At 40.8% G+C, this 23,284-nt stretch overlaps 2 protein-coding genes across 3 annotated transcripts in view; one reads left to right on the top strand and one right to left on the bottom strand.

Annotated features, from left to right (window-relative positions):
- The window catches only part of plxna4 (plexin A4), a 347,014-nt gene that overhangs the window by 39,964 nt on the left and 283,766 nt on the right, over positions 1-23,284 (bottom strand). For both annotated transcript variants that reach the window (XM_053650138.1, XM_053650139.1), the window contains 6 exons: positions 21,563-21,802; positions 21,183-21,329; positions 16,150-16,384; positions 14,985-15,127; positions 12,259-12,527; positions 253-319 (listed from right to left, as the gene is read on the bottom strand). In XM_053650138.1, the coding sequence (XP_053506113.1) occupies positions 253-319; positions 12,259-12,527; positions 14,985-15,127; positions 16,150-16,384; positions 21,183-21,329; positions 21,563-21,802 (1,101 nt within the window). The remainder of the gene's footprint in view (positions 1-252; positions 320-12,258; positions 12,528-14,984; positions 15,128-16,149; positions 16,385-21,182; positions 21,330-21,562; positions 21,803-23,284) is intronic.
- LOC128623209 (NADH-ubiquinone oxidoreductase chain 5-like) lies at positions 16,614-19,520 on the top strand. The gene is made up of 2 exons (XM_053650140.1): positions 16,614-17,727; positions 17,770-19,520. Exons 1-2 carry the CDS (start codon positions 16,852-16,854, stop codon positions 18,121-18,123), a joined length of 1,230 nt encoding a protein of 409 aa, XP_053506115.1. The 5' UTR covers positions 16,614-16,851; the 3' UTR covers positions 18,124-19,520.

Raw genomic sequence — 23,284 nt, 5'->3', positions numbered from 1 at the left:
AACGAGCAATGCTGTGGTCAGCAGGACCAGATTTACACACATGCTGATTAGCATGAGATCACACACACACACGCACACACACACACACACGCATGCACCTGCAGTGCGTCTCTGCCAGCGCGCCTGAAAGATCTGGCATTTCTGTGCACATCACTTCCCATGCCAAATGACCTTGAAGCTCTTATTTTCTTCATCCCACCTCACGTACTCACGCATATCCGTGCACGTATTCACACAAATGATTCGCCTCACCTTTAGGAATTTGTAGAGGAGAAACGTGAACCAGTTCGTCAGCATTTTCTCCGCAACAGACTCCGTTCTGGAAAGAAGAAGAAAAAAACAACACACACACACACACACACACACACACACACACACACAAATACATGATTACTGCAAGCAAGCATTACGCACACACAGACTTCTAGCAAGCACTTAAAGAAGACATCTCGAGTTTGTTGTACACGCGTGATTGCTGAAACGTGGCTCGACTTTCCGAGAACGACAAGCAGGTGCCGTTTTCATTTCCAGACGCGCCGCAATCGAGGCCATGCAATCGCTCGTGAGGTTTTAATATGAGCTCATCAATTAAAAGGCTTTATGCGAACCTGCCAGGATGATGTCTTATGAACGTGTGACGGTGCTGTAATAAGACCAGGGCTCATTATGCACCGAGGCAGAGCCGTTTAACAGGAAAAAGATCACGTTACGATGGAACGAAGGGGCTGAACTAATATTTCCTAATATTTTCACCTGGAGTGTGAGCTCGGGGCCAGCGTCAATGAGGAAGATGCATATTAAAATAGCTGCCATGGGGGAAATCTGATATTGTTTGGTGTGTGTGTGTGTGTGTGTGTGTGTGTGGTGGGGACCAAATGTCCCCAGAAGGATAGGAATATATATATATATTAAACAACCCCCCCCCCCCCCAAAAAAAAGGACAACTGTTTGCCAATGTTACCGAGGCAGGGGTTAAGGTTAGGCTTGTGTGTGTGTGTGTGTGTGTGTGTGTGTGCCACTATGGTGTCTTCAATGAGCTGTGACACAGAGCATCAATATTTCATGATTATGGTTTATGTGTCCATACAGGCACATGCGTGTGTGTGTGTGTGTGTGTGTGTGTGTGTGTGTGTGTGAGACAAACTACCCCCTTCGCCTGTTCTAATCCCGGCTGCCACCTGCAGCCTCCCTCAGTCATCCTCCCTCTCACAGAACACTTAAAGCCCAGGACAGTGAAGTGTGTCAACGTGTGTGAGTGTGTGTGTGTGTGTGTGTGTGTGTGTGTGTGTGTGTGTGTGAGAACCGCTAGTCATTCTAGTAAGCTGGCACAACACCTGGAAAGGATTAGTTTTCCCCCCCTTGTTGTGCAGCCACTGTCTCAGATGGTGTGCAGTGGACCAAACAAGCAGCGATCCAGGGGTCAACGGGGTCACGTTTCATCTTCCCTTTCATCTTATCTCTCCGTGTGCCAGCCGTGCCCTGTAATCAAACTTCTGACCGCCCGCCGTGCCAGCAAATCCAGCCCAGTTAGACAAGGCAGAGCGTCTCGAATGGCCGGGGCGGGTTTATTCACTCTGCTATGACGAGAAACTGAATACGCATTGGGATAAAGGAAAGGGGGAGGACACGGGACACGCTGAACTTGACTTAAATGGCTCGACAACGTTCTCTGGTGTTTGCCAGTGTTCGACTGGTCATGTTCATACTGTAGACAGCATGAAAGAGCAGATGGAGAGAGAGAAGAGAAAAAAAATGCAACGGGAGAAGGAGGAATACGATGTCAGAAATCGAGACAACGTCTGCTTTTCGATTCTGTCCATTTTCTTTCTCTCGCTCTCTCTTCAGTGGTGCACACATCCAAATAAACAGGTGCTGGAGGATGAGACTCTCTATATAATGTGATTTTACGAAAAAGTTTTCATGACAGCTAGACTGCCATTCAAAAGTTTCCTTAAGCATGTTTTTTTTTTGCTTGCGCTGTATTACAGTTTGCCAGTTAAACAAGGGGGAAAAATGTAACGTAAGTCAAGCTGGTGTTATAACAACCTTATGTCGACAAAATAAACTGTCACTTGTCTCAGGTGTTATGTCAACTCATTTACATTATTTTCACGGCATGTTACTACCTGAGCCACAGCCGCCCCAAAGCATCAGCTGATTCCTGTTAGAATACGCCTTAATATTAATTGTCCGTAAGGGTAAGGGCTTATATAGGGTTTTATACAACAGTCAGTTCTTGTCCACTAATCTAATTGGTCGAGCGGCGTTCCAAGAGTGCTTATATTTAGTATAACCGCACTGCGACGTTTCACTGTGCGTGTCACTCCGCTCGTCTGCGTTCGCCATGTCAGATTCCACTTCCTAGTTCGAAAGCGGTGTCAGTGACATCATCGATGGACATGGCAAAGGATGCTTTTCAGGGATATAGACATTTTGTCTTTAAATGTAAAAGCACGTGAAATGGATGAAGGGAAGCTGATTTCACCCGAAGCTTCTTTAGGATCTATTTCCGCTGGCGGAGGAATAAATAAACAGAGCGTTTGGCCATACTGTGTGTGAATGTAAAGTCACTTACTCTGTATTAATTTCTTGTTTATGGAACCGCTGTATTAAAGCAATCGTGCGGTTATACGGAATATCGGGACGGCTGGGATTAGTTAAGGCACTACGGCCGAATCGCAGCCGCGCCGATATTCAGAATAACCGCACGATTGCGAGTGCGATGTTGCTTAATTACGAAGCGTCGCGAACACTGTCCTTTATTGCAACAGAGACAGGAATTCGATCTCAAAATCAACTGTGATTGAAATCAGTTTTTGGGATTGAAACAGCGTCTGTATGCCGACGCCACAATCATCGTCTGTGTGCTTTTAATATGAGCTCCTCGATTAAAATCATTTACGGGATCCTGCGTGAGTGTCGTCTAAACCTGTGACAGGACTTTAATAAGGCCGGCCTCATTATGTCACGCACTGGGAAATAGATCGCGTTAGGTTATAAAGTGCAAGAATGTAAAGCTGTGGTTTGTGTGTGTGTGTGTGTGTGTGTGTGTGTGTGTGCTGTCAATATTGTGTGTATCACTATTTCTCTCTCTCACACACCCTCTTTAACCCTCCCTGTAGCAATCAGGAGATAAGCTGGCCCATAATTCCTCATGTCAGCCATACTCCATCCCCTTATTCATCCTTAACCACTATTATACATCTATAGGGAGTAGAAATAAAGGGCAGCAGGGTCCACAAGGTTCCCCTTAAGCGAATACAAGTGTACCCCAAATGTTAAGTCGTATTACAGCAAATCATTTCTTCTTATATCTCAGCGTTGTGGAATTCTTAAACCTGATTGGTCAGAAGATGTTGATTTCATAATATGTTTATATATCGGAAGTCGGCTGTGATTCAAATGTCAGGTTTATATTAACGCGCCGGTTTTAATACGCTATCGTTTCTATAGTAACAACCCGTTCAAAGTCTAATAAACAACAGAGTTTTGTTTTATTAACATTGAAAGAGAGAGGGAAAAAAGACAGGTTGGTGACGGGACGACTGTCTGTAGCTGCTATAATGCAAGTGATTATTGTTTTACTGACGTTGACAAGATTAAATATAACTATAAACGGATAAAAAGTATGAAATGTCACGTTTGATCTTTTGGTGGTGGTGGTGGTGGTGGGTGTCGGGCAGCATCACATGACCAAAATAATGTGACAAATGGTATATAACGCCTTATAATGCATTATAAATACAAGGTTTATTAGGTGTTGCAATGTGTTTTAAAACACTGTACAAGAACAATAATTTGTTCTTTTAAATGCATTGTAGCACAAAGTATGAGCGTAGAATAGATTATTAACAGGTATAACAACATGGTATTATAAGCGTTGCTATAAAGTCTGTATAAAACTTGTGCCATAGCTGCAATATACACCAATCTGCCATAACATTAAAACCACCTGACTAATATTGTCTAGGTCCTCTTGTGCCAACAAAACAGCTCTGATCCGTCGAGGCACGGACTCCACAAGAAAGACCTCTGAAGGTGTGCTGTGGTATCTGGCACCAAGACGTTAGCAGCAGATCCTTTAAGTCCTGCAAGTTGCGAAGTGGGGCCTGCATGGATCGGACTTGTTTGTCTCCAGAACATCCCACAGATGCTGGATCAGATTGAGATCTGGGGAATTTGGAGGCCGTGTCAACACCTTGAACTCTTTGTTGTGTTCCTCAAACCGTTCCTGAACAGTTTCTGCAGTGTGACGGGGTGCATTATCCTGCTGAAAGAGGCCACTGACATTAGAGAACACCGTTGACATGAAGGGATGTACCTGATCTGCAACAATGTTTAGGTAGGTAGTACGTGTCAAAGTAACATCTACATGAATGCGAGGACCCAAGGTTTCCCACCAGAACATTACCCAGAGCATCACACTGCCTCCGCCGGCTTGCTTTCTTCCCATAGTGCATCCTAGTAGTGCTATCTCTTCCCCAGGTAAGGGACCAGGCCACCATCTTCCATTGTTCCATGGTCCAGTTCTGATGCTCACGTGCCCATTGTAGGTGCTTTCGGTGGTGGACAGGGGGTCAGCATGGGCACTCTGGCCGGTCTGCAGCTACGCAGTTGTGTGTTGCAACTGTGATGCACTGTGTGTTCTGACACCTTTCTGCCATACCCAGCAATTTAATTTACAGTAGCTCTTCTATGGGATCAGACAAGATGGGCTAGCTTTCACTTCCCACACGCATCAGTGAGTCTTGTGCGCCCTTGACCCTGACTCCGGTTCACCGGTTGTCCTCCTTGGACCACTTTTGGTAGGTACTAACCACTGCACACCAGGAACACCCCACAATACCTGCAGTTTTAGAGACAGTCTGACCCAGTCATATAGCCATCACAATCTGGCCCTTCACAAACTTGCTCAGATCGTTATGCTTGCCCATTTTTCCTGCTTCCAACACGTCAACTGACTCCACTTTCTGCCTAATAAATATACCCCACCCCTTGACAGGTGCCTCTGTAACGAGATAATCAATGATGTGTGTAATGCAATATAACTGTATAATACTATAAGTGCGTTGTGTAATGTGTCTGTAATATATCTTAATTAATAATGATAGCAACATTGTTCATAAACACCTTATGGATGCATTATAATATGTTCTGAATGTGCCTATAGTTCATTACTAATATGGCCTTTATAAAAAGTGTTATCATCACGTATGTAGGTATATTTTGATTTTTATATTTTAGGTTTGCTCCTAAAATGTATATTATTTCTGGATGTTATTTTCTTCTGGAAATAAAAACCCCATTAACTTTCGTGTAACTGCACGGCTCGTATCTGCCCGCGAGCAGCGTGAATATGAAAAACATCAGAATGCAGAAATGACTCCAGTGAAACATTTCCGATGCGGAGACATATGCCACCAGATGACCTCCAGCATGTGGATGCCTTCATCACAAGCATTTAATTGAATAAAGAATGATCACTCTCGAACACAAACCTGACCTATAAGGAGACCTGTGTATTTTTTTTTTTTACGGTGTAGTTTAAATTGCCTGAGAAACAAGGCCATGAGAGACGAGGGGCTATTTTTGAACATGTGCGATGAGAGGAGCGAGGAGGACGGTGCTGGATGGCGCAGCGATGCGACAGATGGCTGTAGAAGCCGCTCGTTAGTTCTCTTTTGCCTGCGCGCGTGTGCCTGAACCCAGGTTTAGGACTGGACAGATGGGGAGCAGCCATCATGTGTGCTTTCTTGGAAGGCAGGAAGAGGAGAAGAGCTGGTCTGCCAAAACTGTCCTGCTTCACTGGATTTTAAACACCCATTTTGTAATCAAGGAAAATTTGGAATGGTGGCGGAGAGAGAGAGAGAGAGAGAGAGAGAGAGAAAATAATAGAAAAAGAAAGAGAGCAAGACAGAGAGAGACTGAAAAAGACAAAGAGGGAAAGGGAGATAGATATGCAGAGAGAATGACTGCGATTGTGAGATTGAGAGAAACACACACCGAGAGAGAGAGAGAGAGACTAACAGAGATATAAGAGTGAGAAGAGAAAGATTGACAGACACACATATAGAGAAAGTGAGAGAAAGATAAAACAAAAGAGAGAGCGAGTGAGAGAGATTTATAGTGAGACTTATAGTCTGCGAGACAGAGAGAGGAAGAGACAGGGAGAGAGACTGATAGAGAGAAAGAGAGAAAGTGAGAGAGAGAAAGTGACAGAGAAAGATATATAAAGATACAGAGACTGAAACTGAGAGAGAGAGACAGAATGAGACAGAGAGAATGATAGATAGAAAGAGAGTGAAAGAGAAACAGAGATGAAGAAAGAGGGAGACAGAGTAAGAGAGAACGATAGAAAGAAAGAGAGAGAAAGGTAGACTGGTCGAGGGGGATAGATGGAAAGAGAGAGACTGAGGGAAAGAGAAAAAAGAGCGAAAGAGAGAGACAGAGTGAGAGAGAGAGAGAGAAAGAAAGAAAGTGAGAGAAAGGGAGACTTATAGGGAGGGACAGAGAGAGAGAAAAAGAGAGAGAGAGAGAGAGAGAGAGAGAGAGAGAGAGAGAGAGAGAGATGAGTGTAATCAGTGTTCTGCAGGTTCTGGATGGGTTTCTGATCATGAACATTAACTTCATTTTAAAGCAGTGGTCATGTCTCCGCTACAGCAGTAAAATCTCTCCATAAAACCATCACACCGAATATCCTGACTTTCTATAAAGCCTCCCACACAGGGCCCAAAGTTCCCGAGGTTCCCGAGGCCACATTCTGTGTAAGAAACTTCATCTGGCGCAGTCTGAAAGCGTCTTTACTAGACGTCCTCATGATAATCGCTGCTCTGAGCTTTCCATTAGACCTAAAAATCATTGGGAGAACTCTCATTCCAGGGATGAAACACAGATCCTGCGTTCGATCTCTCGCACGATTGGATCGAACGAGAGTTAGTCAGCGAGTGTAGCAGTGGACGCACAGACACGTTCTTACTGTGCGTCAATAGACACCATTCCTTGTTCACGCAATCTGAACGAACGTTTGAAAAATCGTTGTTTTTTAATACCTCGAGGCTGAAGTGTGATGTTTTTTTTTACTTCCTGTTTATTTAAATGCAAAATGACTTCACCTACAGTGAAATATAATAAAACATGACACAATTACCTTCTTCTGCGTGCCTGTATACAGCTGGAAACTTTCATTATATCAATAATTCACTGGGATTTTTTGGTAGATTCTTCATCTTGGAGTTATAAATGGATTGCAAACGTACACACGTGATGTAAGGAATAAAACACTTAGGGGTTGTGCTGCTGTAGGAAACGAATCAGTGACGTCCTGGCGTGTTTCATTCCTCTTATACTACAGCAATTCGCCAACGATTGCAAATTTTTATTCGTTAAAGATCAATACGTCATACTTTTTTTTTCATCCGTTTGTAGCTACGTCAAATGTCGTTTAACGTCTGAGAAAGGAGTTGTTACAAAGCTGTTACAAAGCGCTGACACTGGAGACTCCTTCCGTAAAAATCTTACATAAATAAACATCTCCTCACAGAAAACTGTTCACCATATCAACGATGACCCTTTTCTCTTCCTTAAATAACAACACGCTTTTAATCTGTTTATCAGGTTTAGATTATGTCGAGCCTGTGAATGTGTTGTTACTATAGTAATGAACACCTTTTGACCAATCAGAATGGAGAATTCAACATTGAGGTGGTATAACGATCAGAATACACGTGAGTCCTTTCTTTCAAACACTGTCTTCTTCTCCTATTGAATTAGTGCTGATTGCATGGATATTCCCAGAATTCCCTGTATCGAAGTGCTTTTTTTTCCCCTCCTGCTTCCATAATTTGGATGCAGGGCTAATTAATCATAATTACATTTTAATGATAAATGCGTCAGAGCATGTCATGTCTCAGAGGCAGGCAGCTTGTATTTCACGGTCAAGAAATGCGATTATTCAGAAAACGTGGCTCGTGATCTGATCCACTGAAGGTCATTCCACATTTCCAAAGTTCCTATAAATGTTTCAACTTTACAAATGTGCTAAAGACGTGTATGGATTTCATATAAGCTTAATGCGCGTGTGTGAGTCTTTAACGCAGATGGGTTTACAGCATGTGTAGAGTCATCTAAATAATTACTGGCACCCTGCAGGAAAAACTATGCGTATGCATCCTCTTCCTGGTGATTCATCCATTCATTCTTTCTATCTATGCATTTACGGCATTTGGCAGACACCCTTATCCAGAGTGACTTACATTTATCACATTTATACAACTGAGCAGTTGAGGCTGTAGAGCCTTGCTCAAGGACCCAACAGTGGTAGCTTGGCAGTGTTGGGATTTGAACTGACAACCTCCCAAGCAGTAGCCCAATGTCTTAACCACTGAGCTATCTATCATTGTTCCTAACGCCACTTTTAAGTGCTTCTCTATTGTTATTCACTATTTGTCATTGTGCAGATCAACAACTATTTGTTATATATATATTTTTTCATTGTTAGATGTGCGGCAAAAGGTTGTTGAGCTTCACAAAATGGGGCGTGTCTATAAGAAAATAGAACACGCATTGAAAATGCCCATTTCCACCATCGGAGCAATAATTAAGAAGTTCCAGTCAACTGGAAATGTTATGAATCGACCTGGAATTGGACGTGTGTCTGTATCGTCTCAGCGCACTGTGAAGAGGACGGTTTGAGTGGCCAAAAAATCTCAGATGATCACAGCTGGAGAATTGCAGATGTTAGTTGTATCTTGGGGTCAGAAAGTCTCCAAAACTACAATCTGAAGTCACCTACATCACCTTCAAGAAAAAAACCTCTACTCTCATTCAAAAACAAACTTGAGGGTCTTCAGTGTGCCAGACACTACTGGAACTTCAAATGGGATTGGGTTCTATGGTCAGATGAAACCAAAATAGAGCTTTCTGGTAATAAACACCAGAGGTGGTTTTGGAGCACACAGAGAGGTAGCCATATGGAAAAGTACCTCATGTCCACGGTTAAATATGGAGGTGGATCTTTAATGTTTTGGGGCTGTTTTTCTGCCAGAGGACCTGGACATTTTGTTAGGATATATGGTATCATGGACGCTATCAAATATCAACAGATATTAAATGAAACCTGACTGCCTCTGCCAGAAAGCTTCAAATGGGCCGTGGTTGGATCTTCAGCAGGACAATGATCCAAAACATACATCAGAATCAACACAAAAATGGTTTACTGACCACAAAATCAAGGTCCTACCATGACCACCCCAGTCCCCTGACCTGAACCCCATAGAAAACCTGTGGGGTGAAACAAAGAGGAGAGTCCACTAGAGTGGACCTCTAAATGTGAAGGATCTGGAGAGATTCTGTATGGAGGAACTCTCTCAGATCCCTCGCCATGTATTCTCCAACCTCATCAGACATTATAGGAGAAGACTCAGAGCTGCTATCTTGGCAAAAGGAGATAGCACAAAGCATTGACTAAAAGGGTGCCAATAATTGTTGCACACCTATATTTAACAAAGGTTTTTTTCTTTGATAAACCTGTGTTGTGTTTGTAATTGTTTGATATCTATGACAGCAGAGTATTTTTTGTGAATTTATTGAACAAAACATCAAAAGGTTCAACAATAACGACTCTTTTTCACAGCCTTCTTTGCTCATATTTACCAAGGGTGCCAATATTACTGGAGGGCGCTGTATTTGTGTCCGTTTTCTTGAAGGATGCCAATAATTCTGCAGCTGACTATACGCGATGCTTATCTCTCTCTGCTGTTCAGGAGGTATATGGGACGTGGAAATGTCTTTGCTTATGTGCGTCAGTCTGTTTTATGTTTTTCATGTCATTTCTGTCCTTCTCTCTTTTCTCCTGGCATCATCACCCCTCTTTATGTTTTTATGTAGCATCTGGAGTCAGTCAGGCTCGTATCATGATTTCCCACAGTATAAACTTTTCCCACGATGCCGGCGTAAATACCACGGTGCCGTCAAATAAAAAAATTCAAAAAACGGAAAAAAAAACTTGAGCACCGGAAATTAGTGGAAACAAATATGGATATCTTTACAACTTCACATATCCCGGATGAACCGCGTCTATAACTCGGTGAATGCTCTCATTTACTGTTGCATCTTAAGGCATGCATCATGATTGATGGCTTTCATGGAAATTTAACGACATGGCTTTGAGCGGAGCCGGAAAGATTGTCCTGCTGAGTGAATTCTGTTGAAATTAATGGAGGCGACTGTGTTTATACTGTTTATAATAAGTGTATGGTACATATATACGCTACAGAGCTGAAGGGCTTCAAGACAAATTAGTTTTAATGCTGTATGCTGTTAGACATTAGAAAACTTCATTTTTTTTCAAGCTAGCTCGAACGAATCGAATCAAAATATACGAATGTGCGTTAAATCCTTAAAGTCGGTCAATTTAGACGACACATTCAACCCAGATCAGCTTCAGTATTACGACACACACACATTGCACAACCTTAATCATAACGCATACATAATGCAAACATAAACTCGCCATAAAACACCTCTGTGTGACTTGCTCACATTTAAGGCCATATAAAATAAAGACACGCTGAGCGAGGCTTTTGCGTCATTTCTAAATTACTCAGCTGTACGCTGTTCGTTCGTCTTGTTTTATATTATACGTACTGCACTTGTTTTAAGGCAGGATGAGGGAGGACGCCTGCAGTCCTTCAGGGAATAAAAATAAAAATAACACCCTCCTTGTAAACACAGCCACCTCCCTTCAGATAATGCTGTTGTATTTATGAATTACAGCTGAACCCATATTTGAGATTTGCATGAAATGTTGGCGTGGATGAGTCAGGATTTGATGAATCCAGGTTGCCAGATTGGCACATTTTCACACCTAAAACCACAGCCAGATGGTATTAAAATCAATCAGCGCAAGGTGATTTGTTTTCAAAATGGCGCAAATATGTGAGACACAATCTGGCAAAGCTTGCAGAAATGTAACCTTTAAACTGCTAAAACTGTTCACGTACTACAATTAGGTAAATCAAGTGTTCACTTTAAACAAACAAACAAACAAACAAACGAATCATTTCGATACATTTATCTAATTTCTCATTATAAGATTGTTATAAAATAATGATAAGATTATTACTTTTTTTTTTTTAACAATAGTTTCAGCAGATACAGTAATGTTGCTTATTTTATACATTTTTAGAAGGGAGCTGAATTAATCGGTCCGTACAGGATTTCGCGGAGGTTTTTGTGATCGCTGCGGCCAAAAATGCTTGATTTTGTTGTGACGCAACTTGCGGGGTTTTTTGTTGTTGGACTTCGGCTGAATGCGCGTCGTGACGGCATCACATGACGCGTCTCAGCCCAAATCTACGGAAAATCTGTGGGAATTTTGAAAAATTGCAAATTCCTTGAAAATTCGTGAAATCCTGGAGGGACTGAGTCTATGGCAATATACTATACAATCATTATTATTATTATTATTATTATTATTATTAGTATTATTTATGCAATAGAGTGTTTAATGCGGCAAAGTGTCCGATTTTCAAAGCAAAGTGCTTTTTTTTACCTGCTTTTTTAAATTTATTTTAAAAAGCAGGTATAAGTAAGGAATAAAACACTTGGGGGACATGCTGTTAGAGGAAAATAATCAACAACAGGGTGATGCAAATTTCTGCTACAGCTCATAGTTTAATTATTCTCCTATAACTTCCTCTTATACATCAGCAATTTTCCAATGCTAAGCATTATTCATTTATTAAAGCGTGACGTTGTACTTTTTATCTGTTTAATGTTGTGGAATGCCTCTGAAAGAAGTTATTTTGTGCTATCGCTTATGTTATAGCAGCTGTAAATTGTCTTTCCTTAAAAAAAATGCAGCTTTTCACGTTACAAAGAAACCGCAATGCGGTAAATAACGTCACCCATCCTGAAGAAACAGCTTTATCTCTGAGTGTTATTAAGGGCTGCAGCTGGAGTCTCCTTCCTTCATTATACAAGTCCCCGTGTAAGCGGTTGCTATAGAAACGTTAACATATTATAACAAGCGCATTAATATAAACCTGTGATTTGCAGATGCGCTAATTTTGGCGCTGCTGGTATAGAAAACGAATCACCACCACTTTCGACCAATCAGAAACGAGAATTCGTCAGTGCTGTGGTTTGAGCAGTCAAAATCCAGAAAAAATGTAGATATTAAATTGTAGTTGAGGATGCAAACATGAGCGTGCACATACACTACTGTATATACACGTGCACGTGTTTTCTGTCTCGTACCTGCGCAGCAGCAGCTTGGGGTGGTTCTTGCTCTCCAGGTTCTTGTCGATGAGGTCGGACAGGAGGTGTTTGAGGACGTCAGTAGCGTACTCCAGCTTGCTCTGCAGCACGGTCATGATGAGCGAGGCCACGTTGCCGCGGTCTCTCATGGAGAAGCCTCGCTGAGACTCCAGCGTGCGGATGAAGGTCAGCAGGAACACCTTGTTGTTGATCAGCTGCCCGAAAAGCTTCAGACCCTTTTCTACCTGCTCCTGCCTGTAGCCTGGCACCTGTAAGGCAATGTATAAAATGTAATAAATGTAAAATATATGTGTAAAAAATTATATATGAGAAATTATTAAAAAGTTGGTTCCAGGGATGTTATTCCCATGGTCGATTTTAACCTTATAAAAAGAAATTTGAACTGAATGATCTATGATCAGAATATTACATTGTCCTTTTCATCTTTTCTTACATTAAGCTTTTCATATCCAAATGTTCACGTCCTAATTTGGCAAATCAAGGCTTAGTGTTAGAAAAAAAATGTGTAATTTAGGCCGATTTATCTAATACTTTTTATTATTTGATTATTAAACCTATTCATATTTTCCTCCTTATTTATTTAGTTATTTATCTGTTTATTTATTTATTCATCACTAATTGGGAGGCTAAAAAATATATATATATATTTTAAAATCGTATTCGGATATTCGGCAGATAATTTTGCTTCTTTTATTTCTTTTTTTCAAGGAAGCAAAATGATAGAACCCTGGATCACCAGTAGAATAAGACAATTTCAACCTTGAAATATCTAATAATGCCTATAATATAAATATACGCATATTTTCATAATAATCTTATATTAAAACATACAAATAAATTTGCCTTTAATTTAGGATGATTGTATTTGGTAATATATAACATATTTACATAAAACAACCTTTTATTTAATTTTTTTACTGATTACTAAGCATTAATTAAAAAAAAAAAAAGACACTGGGAAAACATTACATTAGGCTCCACAAAGACATACTTTCAAAATGTTCTCTGGTAAAATAAAAATAATAAAATAAAATAAATAATCTAGCTAAAATCTGATCCCAGAAACGTATGATAGATAATTGATGATGCAGTCGTATGCTAATGCGTTCCATTTGTAGCATCAATAACCATTAAAAACCTGCCAGCATCCAGACGTAATCTGCCTGCAACTTTCATTAGATCAGGTTTCACTATAAACTCCTCCAGAGAGGGCATGTTTATCTCCAATTAAAGCTTAATTAATGTAGCTTATTAAAACCTGAGTTCGTCAGGCATAGGGATCTAAGCCTCGGCTTTTAGGAAGAGTCGTCCTGTCTGCAGAGATTCGATTAGTAATGTCCATCAATGTCATAACTGGGTATAAACAACCTGCGGCGTCCCGTAGACTTCGCTCTGTTAGGCTTTTCATTTCCCTCCCTCTGCTCACAAAACAGTTGTGTCACATCATTACTGCGATTAACAAGTGAGTAATTGTGAATCTCGGCACAGCTCATTATGTCTTTGAAAAAGAAAGTGAGAGAGAGAGAGAGAGAGAGAAAGAGGAAGACTACTTAAATATTCTGTCCATCAATGTGAAATATTCTGTCCATCATTACGAGGTGTCAGTATGCATTAACTCATTATCTGTGCTGGGACGGCTAATTGGAGCTCTGAGAAGTGAATTCCGCTCTGAGGCAGGTAGATCTGGATAGCTGATTAGCAAGGGACAGATAAAAAATTTAGAAGGTTCATACAGTATAATTGAGCTTAGAGTGAAGGAATATGATGAATGAAGGATGTGTCCTGATTAAAACACACACTCACACAAAAATCCATCCATCCATTTTCTGTACTGCTTATCCTACACAGGGTCGCGGGAAGCCTGGAGCCTATCCTAGGGAACTCGGGGCACGAGGCGGGGGACATCCTGGATGTGGTGCCAAACCATCGCAGGGCACAATCGCACACACGTTCACACACTACAGACCATTTGGAAATGCCAATCAGCCTACAACACAAGTGGGATTTGAACCCCCAACTCTGGAGAAATCATCAGAAATCACTCAGAAATCATCCACCTTATAAAAACCGCTATCTTTTTCTATTATTAAACAGAAACACCAACATTAGAACAAGATCTGATGACTGCATATTTAAAAATAGATATGCTAACTAGCGTTAACTAGCTTAGGTTGTTGACAAAAAAAAGTCCATTGCTAAAGGTTACACTGATAAAACTCAATATACACAACAGTTAGCTCCGGTCCACTAATCTGATTGGTGGAGCTGATTTCAAGAGTACTTATTTTCCTATAACCACACTGAGACAGACATGACTCTGCTCGTCTGTGTTCGCTACATAAAATTCCACTTCCTAGTTCCAAACTGCTACTACAGTAGAGTTAGTGACGTCCTCAGCGGACATGTTTTGCTACAAATTCCGCCTCTCAGCATCTAGTTGTTACCCTACTGTGTTCACCTGTTCTGTGTTTAGTGCTTTTGATTAGCTTGTCTGATGTTTCTTTGCAAAGTCTTATCGTTTATTCATGCTGTTAATTCTAAGCTGTGATTCCCTAGTATTTTATTTTCTATTTCTGTATGTAGTATTTCCTGGTTTTGTCCCTTCTTCAAAGCTCCTGAGGATCGAATTAGCATTACAGAAATCCCTCTGCAGTTATCATTCAGTATTAGCCATGTTAACATATGTGCTCTAGAAGATGGCTAACCTCCAGGTCTCTAAGAACAGGATGTTCCTCGATGCCAGGGAAGAGAACACGCATGGTGTAGGTTCTGTAGTCCAGAAATGGGATACCCGCTCCATCCAGGTCACTGGTCAACTCATTAATATCTGTCTGCAGCTCTGCAAATGCTGGAGGGGAAAACAAACACAGAAATAAGCCATTAGAACTGAGCAGTGTATTTAAATTAATCAATAGAAATGACACAATTACGTGCTTTTATTAGCAGCTATTGCACTTTTGCTCTGTTAACATAGTGAGTCCTATTTTTGCCTTTGTGTTTGGTCACAATTGTGTCACACCCGTGCATAAGCGTTTATTTCAACGCACTCCGTATTGTTTTAAATGCTAAGGCAAGCACGATGCTTTTATCCTGTTTAACCTGCTACTTTAGCAAGCCATTTGAGCTTACTGAAAGCATTTATTTTTCTATAAACAGTAATTTCCCCTGGTAGTCAAAGAAACACTTAAGTGCTAACATGTTGTGCTTTAACTGAACACACCAGAAAACAGTGCGCTAGTCGATAATTCCTGTGATTAACAATATGCTATTAATTCTAAGACGTATAGCGCCTCAGGGGGCTTCACGATCCTCAATTTGCTCAATATAACAAGGTCATGTACTGTAAATAATTATATAAAGTTGCGTGCAAAAGTTTGTACCCCCGTGGACTCTCAGTGAAGAAAAGAACGTTTGCCATGACTCTCTCAGCCTCCAAATATTATTACGCTAATACAACTCTTAATGACGAGGTCATTAAGTTGTAGAGAATATAAGACATGTATACTTTTATTATTATTATTATTATTTTTACTCAAATGGGAAACATGAGTTGCTTGGTATCCTAGCCCTAAATATGTGTTTGTATGAGTGGCTTACAATTCAGAGCGCAGTCCATTTTAAATCAAAGCTTCAGACCTAGGTACTTGGTTTTGACACCTGAAATTCATTCAATTTTGCTTCTGAAGTCTGAGGCAACTGAGAAATTTGTTGAAGGAAGTGATTCACTAGCTGTTACTATTCATGCACGAATTCCAAATGCATTACAGCTGAAACACGAAAACTTCATAATGTTTACTGTTTACACATCACTCACTGAACCACTTTAACCTTCCCTTAATTGCACACACAGTCTAGCGCTCCACTGCCCACCTTCTTTACACTCCAGCGCCACTCTGGATTCCAGGTTGTCCATCTGCATTTGCAGGCGTTTTAGGGTCAGGTCACTTTCGCGGGACTTGCGCTTGTAGGCGATGAGTACGATGATGATGAAGAGGATGAGAAGGCATCCGGCTCCAGTGATGCTGATGATAGCAGTGCTGCTGAGGGGGCTGTCGGAGGTGATGTGGACCACACCAGGGGAAAACTCGATGCCACCCACACGCGCCTATTACACACACACACATAAAGAAAACCATTGCATCGTATTGTATTGATTTTCACATAACATCAGATATGCTACTACATGTGTCTTGAATAAATTTTTTTATTTGTTTGTGTTATCACTTGCTTTCTGTATCTACTGTATGTAAAATCTAATCATGTAGTAATACAGAAGAGAAAGCAAAACAAATAGGAAAGTCAGTTACTAGATAGAAAATGTCAATGTGGTGAAACAATGCTAAGCGGAACAGTATAAATAAACATGTATTTCAGTATTTTTAGCATACATGTATATTTACTATCATTGCTGCTCTTCCAGATCATTGGTTAGTGAAATCAGCTTGAAATAATTTAGACTGGTGATTGCTGTTTATTGATAATGATGTTATATGGTATTCATGATATGTACTGTGGTATGTATTGTGTGTACTGTGGTATTTATTGTGTATACTGTGGTATGTATTGTGTGTAATGTGGTATTTATTGTGTGCACTGTGGTATTTATTGTGTGTAATGTGGTATTTATTGTGTATACTGTGGTATTTATTGTGTGTAATGTGGTATTTATTGTGTATACTGTGTTATTTAATGTGTGCACTGTGGTATGTATTGTGTGTAATGTGGTATTTATTGTGTGCACTGTGGTATTTATTGTGTATACTGTGGTATTTATTGTGTGTAATGTGGTATTTATTGTGTATACTGTGGTATTTATTGTGTGCACTGTGGTATTTATTGTGTATACTGTGGTATGTATTGTGTGTAATGTGGTATTTATTGTGTATACTGTGGTATTTATTGTGTATACTGTGGTATTTATTGTGTGTAATGTGTGTACTGTGGTATTTATTGTGTATACTGTGGTATTTATTGTGTGTAATATGGTATTTAGTGTGTATACTGTGGTATTTATTGTGTGTAATGTGGTATTTATTGTGTATACTGAGGTATTTATTGTGTATACTGTGGTATTTAATGTGTGCACTGTGGTATTTATTGTGTATACTGTGGTATTTATTGTGTGTACTGTGGTATTTGTTGTGTGCAATGTGGTATTTATTGTGTGCACTGTGGTATTTATTGTGTGTACTGTGGTATGTATTGTGTGTAATGTGGTATTTATTGTGTGCACTGAGGTATTTTATTGTGTATACTGTGGTATTTATTGTGTGCACTGAGGTATTTATTGTGTATACTGTGGTATTTATTGTGTGCACTGTGGTATTTATTGTGTATACTGTGGTATTTATTGTGTGTAATGTGGTATTTATTGTGTGCACTGTGGTATTTTTTGTGTATACTGTGGTATTTATTGTGTGCACTGAGGTATTTTTTGTGTATACTGTGGTATTTATTGTGTGTAATGTGGTATTTATTGTGTGCACTGAGGTATTTATTGTGTGCATTGTGGTATTTATTGTGTTCACTGTGGTATTTATTGTGTATACTGTGGTATTTATTGTGTGTAATGTGGTATTTTTTGTGTATACTGTGGTATTTATTGTGTGTACTGTGGTATTTATTGTGTGTACTGTGGTATTTATTGTGTGTAATGTGGTATTTTTTGTGTATACTGTGGTATTTATTGTGTGTACTATGGTATTTATTGTGTGTAATGTTGTATTTTTTGTGTATACTGTGATATTTATTGTGTCAGATTACTTTTTCATTATTGGTTCATTCCATGTATTTTACATTATTGTGCTTTTTATACTATTGTTTCGTAAATGTTGTATAAGATGATAGCAATTTCCCACATAACGTCTTGTTTGCTTTGCACTGTTCTGTCCTATTACATCCCGTCCTCTGCTGTCCTGTCTGGGCCTGTTCTGTCCGGTTGAGTCCCGCCCTGGTCAGTCCTGTCCTGTTCTGTTCAGTCATGTCCTTGTCCTTGTTCTGTCCAGACGTGTTTAACCCAAAAGTGCCATATAAAACTGTTCTCGTAGTCTGGATCTGTTATGCCCTGTCCTGCTTTACCATGTGATGTCCTTGTCCTGTCCTGTAGTGTTTAGTCCTGCCCTATCCTTTTTTATGCTATCATGTGTTGTTCCAACCTATCCTATCCTATCCTATCCTGCTGTCCAATCATATCTGATTATGTGCTGTCCTGTCTGATCCTATCCTATCCTATCGTATACTTTGCTGTTTGATCCTATCCTGCTGTCCAATTCTATCCTATCATATACTTTCCTGTCTGATATTTTCCATTCCTTCTGTCCAATCCGATCCTATTGTGTGCTTTGCTGTCTGATCTTATCCTATCCTTCTGTCCAATCCTATCCTATCATGTTCTGTCCTGTCTGATCCTATCTTATCCTATCCTATCCTGCTCTCCAATCCTATCCTATCGTATGCTTTCCTGTCTGATCCTTTCCTATCCTTCTATCCAATCCGATCCTATTGTGTTTTCCTGTCTGATCCTACCATATCCTGCTGTCCAATCCTATCCTATCATAAGCTTTCCTCTCTGATCCTATCCTATCATGTTCTGTCCTGTCTGATTATATATTATCCTATCCTATCCTGCTCTCCAATCCTATGCTATCGTGTGCTTTGATGTCTGATCCTATCCTATCCTATCCTGCTGTCCAATCCTATCCTATCATGAACTTTCCTCTCTGATCCTAGCCTATCCTTCTGTCCAATCCGATCCTATCATGTGCTTTCCTGTCTGATCCTATCCTATCCTGCTGTCCAATCCTATCCTATCATGAACTTTCCTCTCTGATCCTATCCTATCCCTCTGTCCAATCTGATCCTATCGTGTGCTTTCCTGTCTGATCCTATCCTATCCTGCTGTCCAATCCTATCCTATCGTAAGCTTTCCTCTCTGATCCTATCCTATCCTATCCTATCATGTTCTGTCCTGTCTGATTCTATATTATCCTATCCTATCCTGCTCTCCAATCCTATGCTATCGTGTGCTTTGATGTCTGATCCTATCCTATCCTATCCTGCTGTCCAATCCTATCCTATCATGAACTTTCCTCTCTGATCCTAGCCTATCCTTCTGTCCAATCCGATCCTATCATGTGCTTTCCTGTCTGATCCTATCCTATCCTGCTGTCCAATCCTATCCTATCATGAACTTTCCTCTCTGATCCTATCCTATCCCTCTGTCCAATCTGATCCTATCGTGTGCTTTCCTGTCTGATCCTATCCTATCCTGCTGTCCAATCCTATCCTATCGTAAGCTTTCCTCTCTGATCCTATCCTATCCTATCCTATCCTATCATGTTCTGTCCTGTCTGATTCTATATTATCCTATCCTATCCTGCTCTCCAATCCTATCCTATCGTGTGCTTTGCTGTCTGATCCTATCCTATCCTGCTGTCCAATCCTATCCTATCATGAACTTTCCTCTCTGATCCTAGCCTATCCTTCTGTCCAATCCGATCCTATCGTGTGCTTTCCTGTCTGATCATATCCTATCCTGCTGTCCAATCCTATCCTATCATGTGCTTTCCTGTCTGATCATATCCTATCCTATCAAGTGCTTTCCTGTCTGATCATATCCTATCCTGCTGTCCAATCCTATCCTATCATGTGCTTTCCTGTCTGATCATATCCTATCCTATCAAGTGCTTTCCTGTCTGATCATATCCTATCCTGCTGTCCAATCCTATCCTATCATGTGCTTTCCTGTCTGATCATATCCTATCCTATCAAGTGCTTTCCTGTCTGATCATATCCTATCCTGCTGTCCATTCCTATCCTATCATGTGCTTTCCTGTCTGATCATATCCTATCCTATCAAGTGCTTTCCTGTTTGATCATATCCTATCCTGCTGTCCAATCCTATCCTATCATGAACTTTCCTCTCTGATCCTAGCCTATCCTTCTGTCCAATCCTATCCTATCATGAGCTTTCCTCTCTGATCCTATCCTATCCTGCTGTCCAATCCTATCCTATCGTGTGCTTTCCTGTCTGATCATATCCTATCCTATCGTGTGCTTTCCTGTCTGATCCTATCCTATCCTATCATGTGCTCTGCTGGCCTATCTGTCTAACCCTGTCCTATTCAGTAATATCTTGTCATGTCCTATTATATTTAGCCTGCAACTTCCATTTACATATCGCTTGTCAGCCAGTCTTGTATCCTCCTTTCCTGTCCTGTCTTGTCCTATTCTACCTAGTCCTGACTGGTCCTGTCTTGTCCAGTCCTACCCTATCATATCCTATTCTGTGGTCTCCTGTCCTATCCTGCCCTGCCTCATCTTGTCCTATGCTATTAATATGTCTTTCTGTCCTCTCCTGATTTGTTGAGCCTACAATCTCCATTTACAGTGCACACAGTAAGTAACTGTGCATTACACCTTGAATGTGAGACTAGTCTGACACAAACACACCTACACAAATATTTATAGGTATTTTATATTTATACAGATATTACATGAGCACAGTTCAGCTATATTCCTAAATATGATGTCTGAGATTTTTGACCAAAAAGCTGGCATTTTGCTGCGTAACATTGAGCAAACAGAGGCAGCAGCAGACGGACACACAATGCCAGCTGTGTTTGCGTGTTTGTGATGGTAAACGGATCTGCGATTCTGTCTGCCATTCGTCTGTCAGCAGGCCAGGTGGCGTCAGCCTCATACTCCCACTCCAAATCACAAACAGAGCCATTATTAGGTTCTGTTCTGCTCTCATATGTCATACTAAGAAGCTATTTGTTCTCCCTTCACCTGCCTTCAAGGCCAGACAATAACAATAATACAATAGTATGCTAATCTATTGCGGAACGAGGCTGAGATGGGATATGATGTGATGAATTACCCATAATACTGTGCTCACTCACCAGAACTTTGTGACGTCCAGTTAGATTTGGCGATTCACACAGCAGCTGGGTGTCAGATACGGTTAAGGCGCAGGGTTTTTCTCCGATCAGAACGGTGTAGTTCAGTTTGCCGTTGCCACCGGGGGTAAGGGGGAGGAAGTTCCGGCCCTGAAACACACATTTTGCACACTCGTTTATGTACAACGTATTGGTTAAAAATATGGATGCACTGATACCGATACTGGTAGTAGTCTGATACAATGCTCACGAGTACCTAAAAACAAACAATAGTAAACAATGGTATTGCTGCATCCATCGTTAGTATTAGTACTACATTTATTACAAGATTTTAAATAATGTGTTGTCTGATAATTGATACATGTGCACATAAGTAAGTATACCTTCAGAATAATGGGAGATCCAGGCTTGAGCTCCTGCACTCCAGATGCACTGAGAGGCTCGAACACGGGGTTGGGGTAATACAGGAAGTTGATGTTCTTGAGAGCCAACACAGCTTGCACGTTGTCGAGGATGAAACCGAACTCGTCGGGTTTCTCCACTACTTCCTTCTGCCTGCTCAGGCCACCGGGCAGCGCTGGGGCTTGGCACAGCATCGTGGTGGAACTGAGCACCTGGCAAAACTGTACAGGACACACCAGGAGAGCACGTGTGTGAAGATGTACATTAATCCATCCATCCATCCATTTTCTGTACCGCTTATCCTACACAGGATCACAGGGGAGCCTGGAGCCTATCCCAGGGCCAATCAGCCTACAATGCATGGACTATTGGAGGAAACCGGAGTACCCGGAAGAAACCCCTGAAGAACGAGGAGAACATGCAAGCTCTGTGTACACGGTGTGGAGGCGGGATTTGAACCGCCCAATCCTGGAGGTGCGAGGCAAACGTGCTAACCACAAATCCACCGTACCCCCCGATATGCACTAATGTTCAGATTAAAGGTTTGATCAATATTGTTGATTGGATTTATGAAATCGATTGTATACAACCGATACTGTAATGACCTCATGACAACTTAATATCAAGGTTTATATACACACGCTGCTCAATCGTAGCGAAGTACAGGAATCTGAGGCTACAGTGTGCTCAGGTTCACCAAAATTTTATACACTGTAAAAACATCACCTGGTATTTTTCTCACCTCAGTGAGCCTGTGTCCACTCTAACCTCAGAGTACTGTAATTTTGGCTGACAAGAGTGGAACCAGATGTGGTCTTCTGCTCTTGTAGCCCATCCTCCTCAAGGTTTGACATTTTGTGCATTCTGAAATGCTTTTCTGCTCACCACGGTTGTACAGAACGGTTATTTGAGTTTAATGCAGCCTTCCTCTGACCTCTACATTCAAAACAGTCGTTCACTAGATGCTCTTCCTATTCAATCTGTGCAATTCCTATGCGCATTTGAACTTTTATGACATGTTGTGCTCTAATAGGAAAAATAAAAATCAGCTGCAGGATAAAGCAACGTTACTGTTCTATTCCTTTTATCCTACAGTAATTTTGACTAGCAGAATAATTCCACTTTTTACTTGAGCAAGTTTTTAACACAATACCTCCACAAACACTACAAAAGTTACAGCAGGTGCAACTTTTTCTGTATTTGAGGACGGCTCGTTCCTATGTGCAATGTTTATCAGCGGAAACCGCTATTCCCACTATTTCAACTCGGATTTAACAGCAGTCCCTCCAGCTCACATTGATCTGAGCCTTCACCTCAAAGGAGGGGTAAATTAATGGCACTTTTAAAATCCAAGCCTCTGATGTGGGCTATTGTGGTAATGACTCAGAGCTACGCAACTGACCGCAGTCACCTTCACTTCTTCCAAAAAAAAAACCCACTCAATGCTATCACCCATCTCCTTTGCTTTATCTCTCACTTACTCACTCCCTCACCTTATCAGGTTCTTCCTTACATGCCTTTGTGCTAAAAGACTAGGTCAAATATACTGTTGCTGTCAGGCAACCCATGTCCGGCATCAATCAAACGCTGATGTGCCTTTCTTTTTACAGAGTACATATATATATATATATATATATATATATATATATAATATATAAACGTTTGGTGAGGCCTATAAATTCCGTGAGCTCATCTAGTTTTGT

The sequence above is a fragment of the Ictalurus furcatus genome, chromosome 19 (genome assembly GCF_023375685.1).
Source record: "Ictalurus furcatus strain D&B chromosome 19, Billie_1.0, whole genome shotgun sequence".
In the NCBI taxonomy this organism is placed as follows: domain Eukaryota; kingdom Metazoa; phylum Chordata; class Actinopteri; order Siluriformes; family Ictaluridae; genus Ictalurus; species Ictalurus furcatus.
The sequence above is the reverse complement of the archived record's forward strand: the minus strand, read 5'-3'. Positions and strand labels throughout refer to the sequence as shown.

Excerpts from the sequence above, each read along its gene's own strand:
- LOC128623209 (XM_053650140.1), top strand. The coding sequence starts at position 16,852 with ATGTGGTATTTATTGTGTGCACTGTGGTATTTATTGTGTGTAATGTGG. Across the intron at positions 17,728-17,769 it reads TATTTTTTGTGTATACTGTG|GTATTTATTGTGTGCATTGT; the intron begins GTATTTATTGTG and ends GTGTGCACTGAG.